We start from the raw sequence: 16,059 nt of genomic DNA, 5'->3' as shown, positions 1-16,059 counted from the left end.
CCCTTGCCTGGGCCTCTTCTTGGAGAATTTACATAGCAGTAGGGGCTAAAAGAAGCAAAAAACTTTTCAACAGTTCTTTTCAGCTGGGCGTCCAAAGGGCTTCCTAAAGCTCTTTCCCGTACTAAAAAACAGGTTCATACACATGTAAAATACTACTGTTCTCAATGTCATGAAGAACATGTGTTTTTCAACATATAGCAACATACCGTACACAGGAAAAATAAAGGGAGAGGATAAATAACAACAACATCCAACTTACGGCCCGGCGGTGGAATGACCCATGACTTATGAGAAACAGAGTCTAGAGCTACAATGGGCCTCCGCTCACTCTGCTGAGGAAGGCGCTGTGCTCCACTACTGCGTGCGCTAGAATACATTCTGTTATCCCACACCAGGTTTCAATTATTCATCTCTCACTCAACTTCAGATTTACTTATTTAAAAGGATACAATTTTAACAATAAATTTCATGGTCAGTGTTAATTAAAAGCTAAATCGTGCCCTAAGTTGGACTTCCAAAGTCTATGCAAATGTTCACAGCCCATTTATTTATTCCAGCATTGTGTCAGTTATTAAATTACAGTAAATTAAAAACACAGTGACAGACCAATAGCTAAAATAAGTGAGGCTTGTTGCATCTCACTTACAAAGGTTGCCAGACTTGGGCTCTGACAGACTGCCAAGAAAAGTGAATTGAAAAGTAAGGGCCCCTCAGTTCAAAACCATCCTATCATGAACATGAAGTGTTTCAGCCTCAGAGATGCCAGCAGCCTGGCACTCCCAGTCAACCGTAACTGCGTCATGCAATGCTGGACAAAGGGACCATGCTCTCAAACCACAACTCGGGCCATTCAGAGCTGTAAAAGCATCAGCACCACTACTAAGTTGCTAATCAACTGGGAATTAAATTACCTCTTGTCATTCTAGGTGAAACACACTGAAAGTAGACCTCAAAATGGTGCTCACTACACTCAGCTTGTTCTGGAGAAAAAGAGATGTCTTCATCATGCTACAAGTTTTCAATAAATTCACAGAGAGATAATGTATTTTAAAAAGAAAAAAAAAAAGAAAACATATGGAATTAATAATTAACATATAAAATAAAATTTAAAACTAAAACATACAGAACGCTTGTTACTTATACAGCACATCAAATATTTCAGAGTAAACACAACAATTACAAAGACACTTCCTTTTATTTGAAGCCAAGTTAATTTTGGAGAAGAGATGTTCAACCATGATAACTGACCTCTTACAGGAAAAACTGGGAGAGGCAAAAACTTGTAAATGCAGTGTAGACTCCACAGCGCTCAGATATACAATAACTATAAAGGTGTCACAGATCAGAGTGATACTCACAGTACAATAAAGATGATACCTCTCCATGAAAAGAAAGGGGAGGTAACAGAAATTTTCCAAAGAGGAGCTCCCTTGATGAAAAATAGACCTAGTCTTACTTCTAACACGGATTTTTTTGTTTTCGTTTGGTTTGGTTTTTTTTTGTTTTTGTCATTTGGCCAAGCTTCTGGCTTCTCCTAGAGACCACTCTGGGTACACAATCATACTTATCTTTGAGGACAAAGCTACCGAAACTGAATTCAACAGAAAGAAAACAAAACCCCTCTCCAAGTTACATCTTCCACAAACGTTCAAAGGTATGGATGCTGAGGCGGTGAGACAGGCTTGTAGACTTTATTCCGCTGCTGCTACAAACACGACGACAGCGCTACGACACAGCGTTTCGCCTCCTCCAACCAAGTCAAAAAGGTGACTTTCCACTCGCTTTGTAGCTCAGACCAGTAACGAGCACAGGGATAGATAATTTCTTCTGCAAGTGGGATGAAAACTTAAAAGCTTCATCAAATACAAGAATCATCTGAAAACACTCAAACGCCTTTTAAATCATAGTGGGAGGACAGGAATACACCCGCCTGACCTCACAGGGCGTACCGTGTCTGGACTAATCCTTTCTGTTTTTTTTTTCCCAGATGTCTGACTATCTTGAGGACTTCAACAATTAGCAGTTCCATAACATGCTCACATTTGCAACAGGATGTCTCTGGCAAGCTCTTTTATATTAAGCAAACATATCCAGTGCATAGTGCTGCGTAACAAAAGCTGGTACCGGGGCTAAGAATAAAGTGCTCGCCACAACAACAGACTCACCTTGGAGAACACCACAATTCCTATGCCCTTATTGTAAGTGCTTCAGACTTCAGACTTTTTAGAATGTCTATCATGAGCACCTTCCAGCTTGAAGGGGGCCAGCTTTGCCCCAACCAGAGTTTCTGGGAGGACTTCTGACATATTGCTAATTACAGCAAACGCAACTCAACTGTCCAGCAGCAGCAAACTCCTTCAGAGGAGGACAAAATAACTCTCTCTGAAGAGGAACTCGCATGCTTGTGAATCTGGAAGTCAAAATCCTTCCAAAGATAATCTCAAGTTCTAAGGGTAAGAAAAGCATACCCTCATATATTTCCAGTCTCTAGAGGGAATGTGCAATGAGGTTATAAAGTTGCCAAACATTTTTTCTTGCTTATCTCTTATCTTTCAATTTCCCATGGCCTGCTGCTGTGCTTCCAACACAGAGCTTCACCACTCCATCTCTTTCCCAGATCCGCATGGAGCAGATGTTCAGACCTCTGCTCCAGGCACAGCATCTGGGAATGGGACAGGACAATGACACCCCTTGGAGGAAAGGAGCAGGAGGTCACAGGAAGCTATCGTGAAGTATCAGTTTCAACATATGACCCCACCAGTTTGAAAAAAAAGCTTTTAATAAAATGCAGGCTTCCACCGGGGCCTCCACTAACTGTTTTCTCAAGAACTCATCTAGTTATGAAACTTTACCATTGCATATTGGGATGGCTATGTCTTAACGTAAACCTCGTCCCAAATATCTGTTACTGAGTGAAAGCATGCCGTTGTACAACACAACGCAGAACAGGGCATCAGCAGCAGTTATAAAAAACATGCAACATCTGCACAAAGTTACCAGCACTTTTGCTCAAACTCTTTAGGAGTGTGTCTTGCCTTTACATACGACGACTTGCCTCAGTTTTCGGTTGTTTTTTTTTTAAACTTTCCCTGACACCAAGTCCAGACAGATCTCCTTTTCCTTTGACATCCCCAAAGTGCCATGAGCGTGCCTCCAACGCGACAACAGAAAGGCCCGGGTGGGCTGAGCCATACCTGGACCAGCACTGCTGAGCTGGCACGGAATTGTCCCGACCCAGCCAGCAGGGACACACAGCCCAGGCCTTGCCAACATCAGCGATACAGGATACTTCCTGCCAGAGACAAATTTTTGTTGTTCTTCAGTCTCCTGTGAAGGTGCTCTGTGGCACCTCGCTGATCAAACACAGCCAGAGCCTCTATGCAGCTCTGAAAGGATTTTGCTAAAAGAGGGTATCAAGTACAATTACTCCATAGAACTCAGTGGAAGTAACAAAGCAGACCTGACCTAGGCTTTCTTCTGCTTTAGAGCCTATTTCATGCCTTCGGCATGAACCCCAGCTAATAACTTGTTGCAACACATTAGAAAAAGCCTAGCATTGTACACACCACTGCTGAAAGCCAGGACTGGCCCCACAATTCATTTACACCTGCCAGTTCCTCCTCAACAGGAGTGATGTGGCTTTCTGTTCCTCTTGGTGACCGCTCCGCAACGTTTTTCAGGAATCATACCTAACTAATTATCCTCCAAATCTGTGGCCATCCCAGCAATATGCACCACGGGATTCTTTTCACAAGTCACTAGCCATTTCCTTTCATATGCTGCTCTGCAGATTTACTTGGAAACAGTGGCACTGCAATGTCTCCACTTCAGAAGGAGATCCTGGAAAGCAATCTTCCTCACTACGGGATGCTGGCATGGAAGTACGCTGAGAAGCCTGCATTATTGCTTTCCCTCACTAAAGGGTTCCTTTCTAAAGCCACTTCTTTTTCTCAAGCTGTCTGACTTTGGCGGAGCACCATTTTCAATACCACATTGCATTGGATCCCAAATATACACAAGTTATTTTACATTATATTCCCAAGAGGACCTAAAAGAACTTTACTATTAAATAATAGTAATATTTAGAGTTTTATTATTACGTAACACACGAGTGGTATCTATTTAAGCTGAAATTATTCCACTCATTTCAGTCTAATTAAAATACATTAAACATGACCAAACCTCTCATACGCCACACTCCCGGCAAGGGGGGGCAGTGACTCTGCTTCTAAACAGACAGAAAAAAATTGTAACTTCTTCTGCAGCACCTGACCAAATGAAATTTTACACTAAGTGTAACGTTTCCAGAATTTCAGAGCACTGTTATTTCATCACAAAGTACATAAAACTGCAGTCACCAAACCTACAGAAGTATCCTTCAGCTAACACCAGTATTTTGTTGTTATTTCCGAAGAATCAGAAAATCGCTCTTATTTATTCATTTCACTATTGTTTCATTTATAAAGGAGCAGATTCATTGACTTTCAGTATCTCCATGATTAGAATGAAAAAGAAACCAGAATGGAAGAAGTCCTACAAAGTCACTTAACTATTCAACTGCTGCCCCAGCCTCAATCAACCCAAAATTTCTTTAAGATTTGCTTTAGGGAGCTGGTTCCACAGCCCTCCCAGTGCTGCACTGCCCTTACCACTACAAACTGTTTCCTACCGTATAACCAGATTCAGATTTCACACAAACCTTCCCTCTGTTTTCAAGTGCAAGTGAATATTACAAGACAAAAGCCCCAGTTTGCTAATTTTTAAAAGCAGAAACTTGGATCAAAGATAGCATCTTAACAATAAAATAACCATCCGATATTCATTTAAGTGTTTCAGTACATAGGAGTCACTGTCAGAATGCAAGCTGCATTATCACTGTCACGCCTCTGCCTTCGCAAGGCTGGGTGCGAGACGTTCCAGCTTCGCCAAGGCCAGCCCTGATACAGGTTGCCTCATTGCTTTTGGTTCAGGGAGCGACTTCACCGGTGAAGAACCACCACATATATTACCTGGGTACCTACAGCAAGATGAGAACATCACACTGAAACAGCAGATGAAACAGCCAAAAAATAACTGCAGCTCACAGCCTGCCAGATTATTAAAAACTGTTTCTTAAGATACAAAATTGCCAAAACATGCACAATTGTGTGAGCAAAAAAATTTGCAATTGAGGATGGCTGAGGTTTTTTTTCCAGGGCTTGGGGAAAAAAAGGGTTTACACTTTTTATTTAGTATTAGTTAACTTTCTAGATATTTCTGGCTTGCAAGACAACTGCTCTGTGGAAAGCAGCTGCATTTAGTTAGAGACTTTTTTAAAAGAGTTCTCAACTCTGAGGTGCTCTTCTGAGTCTCAGAAGACTGCTGTATTTCTACACGTGTTTCCAAAGAGTGGTATCTAGTGTCATACCTCTGGGAAGCTTTTTTTTTTCCCCTTCCCCTCTTTGCCTAGATTTTGGTATTTGTATTTAAAATCCATACACAAGCTTTAAAACACTGCCCTGCCCAGACCTCATTTGCAATGCTTTAACTTAAAGTCCCTGTGCATAGATAATCAACACTGCAGTTTCAGTCGACGGTAATTATAGAAACAAAGAAATCATGTCCTGAAGATAACGTGCTGATACTTCATGCAACTTTTGTCAAGAAATGCGAGACTACAATCACGTTAAGTCATCAGTGGCATCTACTCTCATCCTCTTATAGGCTTATGGCAACAAAAGCATTTTGTTTGTTTGTAAACTCATAAGTGGATACTGGCTGAAATAGCAGCCTGTTGACCTACGGACAAAACAATTAACCACCGGGTATTACGGGGACTAATGAAGAGCTGTGAAACTTTATCTCTGAAGAGGCAACTTTCAAGGAAACCAACAGTACCCCCTATAATCTGAAACATAATCTAGAGATCTGTGGTTTTACTATGCTTTTAAAATGCTTTTATACTATTCACACTTCTTCCATTGTGACTCCTCACAAAGCGACATGATACGGAATAATAAAGCTGAAATGGTAACATCCGTAGTCAGATACTGCAAAGAGTGAAAAAATATCCCAGTTAGACAGTTCCTGTCACTTGTATTCACATTAACTTTGTGGGTTTATTCAGAACACTCGGGCCAGCCCGTGAGCACCCTTGGGAAGAGCACGCATTAAAGACGGCATGAACGTACAAAGGAAAATGCGCTTTTTGTTTTGTTTTGCTCTCTACAAGGAGAGGTCATTGACAAAAAGGAAGCAGCAGGAGACAGGGGGAAAAGTGAAGGGGAGAAGGCAAAAAAAAAAGAGCTTTTGGAAGGCAACACAGCAAAACAGTTCTGGTCACTTAACAATATCCCAACTAAATGGGCAACGTGGTAATTAATCCCCAATAGCTGAGCAGGCTCCTCGCCTCCGAGCAGATACACATCTGACCTGTCCTACAGAGCTGCATCAGCCCGCGAACCTGAGGCTCTGTGCACATCTGTGTACGTTTACTGGATCAGAGTGTCAAACTGGGAAGTCTCTGGAGTGGGAGTCATGTCTTCACAGCTGTTTGGACCAAGCGCAGCACAATGAGGCTCTGATCCTTCTGGACCTCAGCGAGCTAAGAGTCCAAACTACTCTTCAATATTTCCATTGTGTTAGACTGTCAGATCTTGGACTCCCAGCCCACCTTTTCTGGTAGCAGAACTGAGGCTACTACCAGAGACGGACTTTCATTACAGTCCTTATTTGACACGCCCGGAAAAAAAAAGTTCTACTAATTCAGCGGTCCACATTCTATCTTTGTGAAAAATATGAGGGTAAAGGCGTAGGGATTGAAGTGTTCTGTACAGTTGGCTGGGCTTCTGATGGAGCAAAAATCTATTCACCTAGTCACTACAGTTATCTTAAAGAAAATTTTCTTAAATAAATTTGTACAACATTTTATAACAGGTTTTTGGTTTTAGATGTTCAGGTTCTCTTATTCTTCTATAAAACCTAGATCTTTAACGAGTTTGGGGGAAAACATAGTATGTGGTTGTAGCATATGCAATAGATGTCTATCTATTAAAAAAACCAACTAAATCACTTGATCTGCCCATGAGTCAACATTATAAGCTTTTGCCAAAGATATTACTTAAAATACAGGAAATATTTCACTGTGGAAAGTAATTGTGCATAATGACTATATTAATAGTTATACATAAAGGTGATTTCATGTAATAAAAGATACTTCCCCGCAGAATTCACAGTAAATAAAAAATGGCCAGTTTTGGACCCAATGTGATCACTTGCTTTATGTTCCTATTTTTTCCCTCTTTGGGGAAGAGGGGGAAAATTCCCCTCTAGGCCCTTAGAAATTCACAAAAAAATTCATAGTATAGCCCTAAAGTTCTTAAATTATCTGAAAAACAGGAAAAAGATGGCATGTTGATTTTCCCCCCTCATTTAAAAATGCAGCTATTTGTTAAGCGCATACAGCACTCCCTGGAGACACCAGAAAACAGCATTTGAAAACTCTCCCACTGAGATGTCATGGAGAATTCCTACCCCAAGCTAGAACATCATCCAGCCATTGAATCCGCACCAGGAGACTCCTGCGTCCCACAGAGTCGCGCTGTGATATCTGGAAGTCATTCAAACAGATCCACTACCCAGCGCAGTCCCGGGTGTTGGCATCGTTAGGGACACACTGGGGCACAGAGAGAAATTCAGGCACAGGCAGATGAAAAGCACATTGCATCTGGTAGCTGTGACTGACTCTTAAAGAGTTATCCTACAGTATCTGCAATTTGGCTTCGAGGTTTTATACGCATAGCTTTTTCAGTACTGAACTGCTAAGTATTTAAACTCATCAGCTTTATCTCTTTAGTGTTCTCTTCTTTAATTACTAAGTATGGCCACATTATTAACCAGGACTTTTGAAAAGCAGCTTGTGATTTAGGTACCCACCAAAAAATACCTTCAAGGAGACAAGAGTTCATGAATATCCACCTCTTACTGAAATTCTCATGCAGGCGTCCAAAAGCACTGCTCACTTTTTACTGACTTGGCCTCAGAAATCAGTCCTTCTTGCCTAATTCCATCTAGGTCCCTTTATGCATGCGCTACGCTTTAAACGTAAATCATTTGCAAGAGGCTGAAATCAAAACCCTAATAAAACAGAAGGATCGCAAAATAAAGATTGCTTGTTAAAGCTGAATCAAAAGGGCTTTCTTTAAGGTTATTGTTAAAAAAATAAAGATTTTTTTAAAATCCCTTGTTGGCAGACTGCAAGGGCGATGAGATGGCAGAACACCCCCCAAAGCTGGAGCTGAAGGACAAGTCATCATTGATAACACCACCTCGGGAACTGTAAATCACGTTATCAAAAGCCGGACTGCCTGGTTACACTTCGCTAACAACTCGGCCAAACGCTCGCCAGGGCTTTTTACGCAGCAATTAAACACCGATCGAGTATAAAACCGGGAGTTCGTTAACGGAGGGGGGTGGGGGGCGCGGCAGCGCTGGAGCTGCCGGGCGGGCGGAGGAGCCGGGCCAGGGCGTCCGGCCGCGCCTCAGGGCCGGACCCCACACGGGTCGATGGGGGCTCGGTCCCGGCCCCCCCTCGCAGATGCGTCCCCCTCCCCGATACCAACCCCCCCACCCCGTCCCGCCGCGGGTGAAGGGAAGCTCCCGCGGGAAAAAAAAAAAAAAAAAATAAAATAAAATAAAATAAAATAAATAAATAACCCGGGACGCGGCCCCGCACAGCCCTACCTTGCGTGGTGTCCCCCAGCTCCGCCCGGCTGCCCGCCCGCAGCAGCAGGAGCAGCGGGAGCAGCACGAAGCTCCCGTCCCCGCCGCCCGGCTGCTGCATTCCTGAGCCGGCGCCGCGCTACTCCCACATCCACCGCGCAGCGCCGGCGTCCCGGGCCGGCCCGCGCACCGCCGCGGGGCCGCCTCTCCTCCCGCTTCTCCGATCCGTCCCACGCCGACGCCCTCGGGGGCTGCGCTTGTGCTGGCAGGCGGGGAAGCCAGCGCGGGCGGCCGCAGCTTCTGCCGCCCTCAGCCCCTCACTTGTCACTTTCCGCCAGCTCCGCTCCCACAGACCCGGCCCGGCCCCGGCCGAGCCTCCCCCCCCGCCCCGCGCACCCCGGCCCCGCTGCAGCCCGGCCGCGCAGTGCCCCCTACTGTCCCGCCAGCGCCGCCGCCGCCGCCCGCCTCCTCTTCCCGCCACTGGCCCGCCTGGCGCGTGCCGCAGAGGGGCGCTCGCCTCGCCTCTTCCCGCCGGCCGCCATTTTCCCCCAGCCTCGGCCGGTGCCTGTCACCTGAGAGCCCTCGCGTCCCTGTGAGCCAGGGTCTACCGAAGGGGAGGCACCTTTCCTCACAGCCCACCTCACGCCTTCCCTTCCAGAGCAGGTGGCTCCATGAAGGCACCAGTTGGTGTTACCATTCCCACCCTCCTTCATTTTCCAGGGAACACAACCTGTGGGATTATTGCACTTATGGGGGAACCGCATCGCCAGGCAGAGTCTAGTTTTGTTACTTGCCTCCCTGAGGGCTCACAGCGACGGGGGTGGGCAGTGGCTGGGAGGTGATGGAGGCACATGGCCGATGCCAGCCACCTTCTGTCCCCGGGAAGGGCATTGCTGACTGCCATGGCTATGGGGAGGGCAGCTGGTCGGGTTTACATGATTTAAAGTTCATCCTGCTGAGCTCTGTGGAGGTGGTGTTCTACTTTTTATACCATTTCTGCTGAAACAAAGGAAAGAAACAGAACTAGCAGTGTGGAAAATTGATTTCTCAACTGTTCTTCATATATGGGTTGATAGTCAAGAGCTAGTTTTGCCCTTGCAACATTTCAGGTTTACTGGATGTGTCCTACATTTCCTGTCAGTCAGTCTCTCACAAGTCCAGTTTGCATGTTAGGAATTATTTTTCAGCCCTCTCTGCTTTAGTGAAATCAGTATTTGAGATACTAATTTCTCCTAGTCTAGCTTTTATTTTTAAAAAAAAAAAAAAGTCAGCTTACCTGAAAAGGAGTCATGTAGCCACTGCCTGAGATGATGAACGCTGAGAGCAGCACTGTAATCCTGCTCTCATTCCCCAGCATGGGCTGGGGTCCATCCCCACCAGCGCGCTTCCTACCCTGCTGTGGTCCATTACCGGGGCTCAAACAGCTGGTGACGCAGTGCCCACAACCAGACCCCAAACACGCTTTTCCCTCGCGCTGGTGTTAGGAAGCTGAGCTTTTGGCAGTTCCCTCCTGCCAACACAAAGTACCAACTCACCACACGTGATATCACAGCTGTGGCCAGGCAGATTCGATAGTGGCTAGCGCTCTTTCTCAGTAGTTTGAAGGACACTGCCAAAACTGGTTGAAGCTACTAGGAGTGATAACGACTTTCCATTCAGGAGAGCAACCACATTCCTGGGATGCTTAGATTAGGTCTAGGATTTTGAAAGTCAGCAACTGTTTCATAACAAGTTCATAAGCAGAGTGGAAACAAGGACAAGATTAAAGGCATTTCCTCCTCACTTCCTGCTAGATCAGATCCCACTCCTCTTAGGCTTGTTTTCTGCCATATGAATCTTGTATTTCTTGTCAGACACTAATAGAGTTTCAAGAGGAGGAACAAGCCCAGATAAGCATCTGGCTGCGTGTTAGGGAAGAGAGTGAGGTCTGAAACCACCTTCTCCTCACATATACAAACATGCACATGTTCCTCCTCAGACCAAGGAGGGCAATGGCAAGAGCTTATCCATTTCCGAGTGAAATCTGACCACTATACATACATGGATTAAATGGAAGAGACAAGCCAAGCTTGATACGGCCAGAGCTGGGTTAGGATATGTCTGTGACACATAGTCTGCTGCTGGGACCCGGGTACCTATCTTTGCAGCCTAGTGGGATTTAATTTCTGCAGCATTAGACGAAGTAGCTCCTTGTTTGAGGTGCAGGACTTTTTGCCACCTTGCTCCAAGATGCTTTAGGATCCGGTTTCACAGCTGGCTGAAGGCAGCCATGCCACCACCTCCCCCCCTTTTCCCATTACATCCTCTGTGTCAGCTCTAGTAGTTGCAGAGCCACACGGGACCTGCCCTTTCAGCAGCAGTATGAGCTTAGGCCAGCTTAAACCAACCACACAGCCAAGCTCCTCCATACCAGCCAGAGCTGATTCACACCAAGATTAGGAAGGACCCCCACACCATTGTCTTCCCCAAACAGCTATGTGGTCCTTGAATCACCTTTTTCCCAGGGCACAGCAAGTGCTCTTTGGTCCTTAAGGGATAGGAAGCTGAAGGGGTGCCACAGCCAGCAGGACAGGGGTCTCATCAGCCAGAACCTGTCCCACTCCCCTCAAGCAAGGGCCAGGTCCACCCAAGAGTCTAGATCACCGGGCAAGTTCATGGTGGTGGTGAGGGAGGTCTGAGATATCAACCACAGGTCAGGATCTGTTCCAGCAGCCGTCACTGGGACACAGCCAGGCAGGTCCACAGTGATAAGAGAGGTCTGAGGTCAAGCAGGGAAGGCAGCCCACACATCAGGATCGAGACCAGCAGGGTCCATAGCCAGACATAGGGATGTTGGAGCAACAGACTACTCATCCTCCAACACAGCTCAGACAGGGGCTAAGAGAAAGGATGGCCAGGACTGAGCTTAAATAGAGCCCCGGGCAAGGCTGGGGTGGGGTTGGAGGCCCCAGATGAGGCTGGTCAGTCATTAAGAGCTATGAGTGCCCTCAGGGTCCTAACACTTATCACCTAGATACAGGAATACTAGAGCTAATGCCAGTGAGAAGGTCAGGCCGTGCAGCTGGGATAGGATTTCTGCAGCACCAGCCCAGGCTTGCCTGCCCTGACCCTCTAAGGTGACATTTCAAGTTACTTCTCAGCTGATCTAACAGCAAGCTGCCTGCAATTACAAAAAAAAAAAAAAAAAATTCTCTTTTGTTTCTTGTATGTTCATCAGGGCAAGTCCATCCAGCCAGCTGGTCCTGTGGAAAACTAGACCTCTGATGGGAGAAAAGAAGAGCAGTGTTCCTCTGGATCAGCCAGCTGGGTCAGTCCCCCCGCAGCTGCTGGGGCGTCAGATCCAGAAAAGGCGAGTGGGACCCTTGCTCAGGGGTGGGGTTGGAGCAGTTGAACCACTGCTTTTGGCTGCAATCTGCCGTTAGACTTGTTCAGCTGCAACATGAAATTGTTGCTTTAATCTCTCTGTTTGTTGTGTAAGGAAGCGAGATGTCCCTGAGATCCGGATACCTCTGAGCTGGGCAGAGGGATAACCCGCGGCTGGCGCCTAAAGATACGAAAGAAGCCTACGGCAGATGGGGAAACTAAATGCAGGTACCCCAAGTCTTCACTTAGATACATGCAGTGTGAAAGGATATATCATTTCTAATTAAAAACCAAACCACTTATTTTTAACTGCAAATCTACCAAAGTGCATGGAATTAGCAAATAGAAATCACTGCCTGGCTTGAAGACGGTTCAACACAGCACATAAATGACAGTTAAAACATAGGGTTTTGGGAATACACGGTACATCTGCTCTCAATCTGCAGCGTTTTGAAATCAGTACAAATATTCTCCCTACTTTCCCTTTATCGTGCTGCAGTCTGCCATTCCACGGTGGAAGAACGAAGAATATATTAAACAAAGGAACTAGAGCGGCCGCAGCCCTAAAGACCATCAAATGAACAGCACAGAGTGTTCGTAATGATCTGATGGCAAAAAGCAGTCGAGGTAAGGCTAAGCACTGGCTTGGGAGGACAAATTGGAGCGAGTTTCTCCTACGTGGTCTGCAGGATGCTTCGGAGATGTACTGCACAGATAAAGCTTCAGGAGGTGACTCTGGGGAGAAGAACCAACTGTTTGATGCATGTCTACATATTTTAAAACAACGAAAGATTTGTAGTCAGTATTTTTGTGGAATTAGTTCCCCCAGGGAAAATGTATTACACACAAAACTTTTTTATTCTTTTTTTTTTTTAAATGAAATATAGCAAAGAAGCTGACTGTCTGGGAATGATTTGTAAGTACAATAAACCTCACAAGAGGATGATAAGCAAAATATTGTAAGAGAATAGTGTCAGAAGTACAGCAGAATAAAAGAGAAACGTTGCACATTTGTAGTCACTGACAACGTGTGTTCTTAAGTATCATGTCACATTATAAAAGAATCCTTGTTTTCCTTTCCATCTTTCAATAATGCTCTTATTAATCTATACCAGAGCTTTTTCATTTCAGCCGTTTGAGGCCGTATCAATCATCCTTTGCCCATTTGAAATTCAACCAGAATTCCACCAGTGTGTTAAGGATTCCAGAGTGGAACCTGGAGAGAAGGCTAGAACTGCTCACGGATTTCTAGAAACTGTGCATCCGTGGAAAGACCGCATGTAAATCTGTTTTCACTGCTGATTTTTAAATGCTGACATAACATGGAAAACAACAATTGCTGGTACTTTTTAAAGATCGGAGATTTACATCTATTTTTTCTTACACTGTCAATTCTTTAGAGTAGGAATTCTGTCTGACATATGTAAGACATTGTCTCACTTGATGCATCCTTCATTTTCCTGCTGAGTTTTCAGGAGCAAGTTCAGTATAAATAATAATGTGTTTCTTCAAACAGAACAGGAGATATGAATTTAAGTTTTAGGAATTCTCTAAAAAAAAAAATCAACAACTGGATAGAGAATAGGCATGTACAAGAAAGATATATATATCTTGCTAGGTGTTTTTTTGTCCAGCAAGTGAGATTTCTTGGAAAAGCCTATTGCAACCAGTTTAAGAAATAGATACTGGCCAAAATGCATGTGAAAAGTCTTACTTTATACAATCATGTAGCAAAAGCTTTCCTGTTTGTCCATAACCGCATGAGAAATTGGTTGATAAACCTGGTGATGGTGACAGAATGTCCCTAGGTAGTGGGCTAGCCATCCCCTGCCAGGGGCCGCTTTTTATTTTGAAAGCCACAGGTTAGGCCGATGAATAGGTGTGTTTGTACCAGTCTTTGCAACAGCTCTGTCTCCTTCTCAGGCTGGATTTTTTTTTCTTTGCCATAAGAGGAAAGCAAAGGACTGGCTAGCCTTTGCTAGCCGTAGGGAATGGTGGCAGAGAGCAGTCAGGGGTCAGAGGACGGGTTGTAGCCCTGGGGAATGACAGCGAGTATGAGGAAGTGCAGTACAATCTTGTCCAGATAATCTAGTTCAGTCTGTGATCTGGGAGTACTTTGAAAATTGGCAGGAGACTGTGGAAAAGATAAAAGGAAAAGCCTTGAAATAGACCACAATTCTCTCCCTTTCATATGTGTATTCCACTGGAATTTTATATACGTACAGCAGAAGGACTCTCTCCTTTCTATCCTTGAATTACACCTCCACAACATGTAATGTTGCCCTTCTGGAAGAATGAGGGTGATAGAACAGGGGCACAAACACCAGCAACTACTTAATAACACACGCAAATATCATCACGCTTATTATGCCTTATTTTTGTTGCTGTAATTACCTTATTTTGTAATTGTGTGTTGGCACCCCAGCATTTCATTCAATTTGATCTCTGTTGTGCCGAGCACTTTCAAAGCATTAATTTAACAACCAGCCGTGGTACAGAGCAGGATGGGCAACAGAAGCGTGTACCAGCGATGCTTCCCGGTGGTCACACAGGCTGCTTATTTACATTTCAGATGGCCAGCTTTGTAGTTATCCTTTGGGAGGAAGGAATTGCAATGGTTTTATCTCTGACTTTCTCATTAGCCCCAGAAGGGAGCCTTGAAAAGAAGGCAATGGATTTACAGCTTAGTTCAGGCATGACCAGGTTGTACTTTTGCAAAATATCTCAGGTAATTTCAGGTGAAACCCCTCCTTGACTTCAAAGGGGCCACGATTCCTCTTGCAGGGTTTGTTTGCACTTTCTAAAAGGTATCAATTAACCCAATCCTCAAAAATCTGATTCAGGGAGGAAGTTAGTAAGGTCATAGTTTGGAAAACAACTGATACGACACTCAACTGTCTTAATCCATGACTTCACACCATTTGCAGGTCGCCCCAGACCAACTTGGAGTAAGCAGTCCTGCCAGGAAGGGCCATGGCAGTCGAGAGCATGAACAGGGGAGATTTTCACCACCTTCCTAAACGATATCATCTTTGTTGCCAAGCAGGTAAAGCAGTGAAATACTTCAGTCATTAGAGGAAGAATAATGTCACAATATTTGCAGGAGAAAAAGAGATTCCAGAGTTCGTGGTCTGACAGGTTAACAAGAAGGCCTGTACCTTTGCCTTTACAATTTATTTACTTGTAAGTCTACACAGGGATTTTGTTAGGGATTTGGCATCTTAAACAGGTTTTTATTCCAACAACATTTCAATTCACCTTTAAGACTTTCAATTAAGACGAGCTGAACTAGAGATCATTGGTGGAATTTGCATGGAAGTTAGCGGGGGGTTGGCAAAGCCGTGATAGCGGGGTTTAGGTATTGGGTTTATAGACTTGTATCGTGCTATCTAACATCTCGTATTTTCCACTCGTTTCACGTGTAAAACTTTTATTGATATCAGCGTGAGTTTAGCACGCCACTAAAGCGGAGACTATGCCCCTAGGACACAAAATGATGTAAGGTACCCCGTTTAGTTCTAACAATTTGGCTGCACTAAATCTTGATGTCGAATGTTTGGTTTAGTTCCCCCATAAACTTTGTCTGCTGGATTTATATATTTTGGCTCCTTTTATTTTGACTCTAGTGGCTAAATTTGCAATGGGCTTAAGTGAATGCAATTCCACTCACACCAGCAGCAAATCTGCAGCACAGTGGGTATTTCTGGTTATATAAATACAGGGCCTCATCTGGCAGGATGCTGAGTGGGCTAACTTGTCCGGGTTTGTGAGATCCGAGAGTGCTCAGCACCTCCAGGGAGAAATTCCAGACCTTGCAGCAACCGAACCTCCGCACAGCCTGGCTGTGGTCATTTTCTGTAGCCCTTTGTCCAAATCAGAGTACACAATGCATTTGCTTATCGTCTTTTTAATCACAAACACAAAAGCTAAAATGTTTATTTTTTCTGGCTCTTGTAAAAGCACGCTTCCATCTGCAACATGAATTATGTAAATTAT

At 44.7% G+C, this 16,059-nt stretch overlaps 1 protein-coding gene across 2 annotated transcripts in view; it reads right to left on the bottom strand.

The window, feature by feature from the left end:
* Window positions 1-8,989, bottom strand: part of ROR1 (ROR family WNT receptor 1) — a 161,768-nt gene extending 152,779 nt beyond the window's left edge. For both annotated transcript variants that reach the window (XM_086753917.1, XM_086753920.1), the window contains exon 1: window positions 8,722-8,989. In XM_086753917.1, coding sequence (XP_086610043.1) covers window positions 8,722-8,821 — 100 coding nt within the window. In that variant the 5' untranslated portion in view covers window positions 8,822-8,989. The remainder of the gene's footprint in view (window positions 1-8,721) is intronic.
* Between the last annotated feature and the right edge of the window lie 7,070 nt (window positions 8,990-16,059).

The sequence above is a fragment of the Chlamydotis macqueenii genome, chromosome 8 (genome assembly GCF_036417535.1).
Source record: "Chlamydotis macqueenii isolate bChlMac1 chromosome 8, bChlMac1.mat, whole genome shotgun sequence".
NCBI classification, from domain to species: domain Eukaryota; kingdom Metazoa; phylum Chordata; class Aves; order Otidiformes; family Otididae; genus Chlamydotis; species Chlamydotis macqueenii.
Note: the sequence above shows the minus strand (reverse complement) of the source record. Positions and strands in the feature narration are given on the sequence as shown.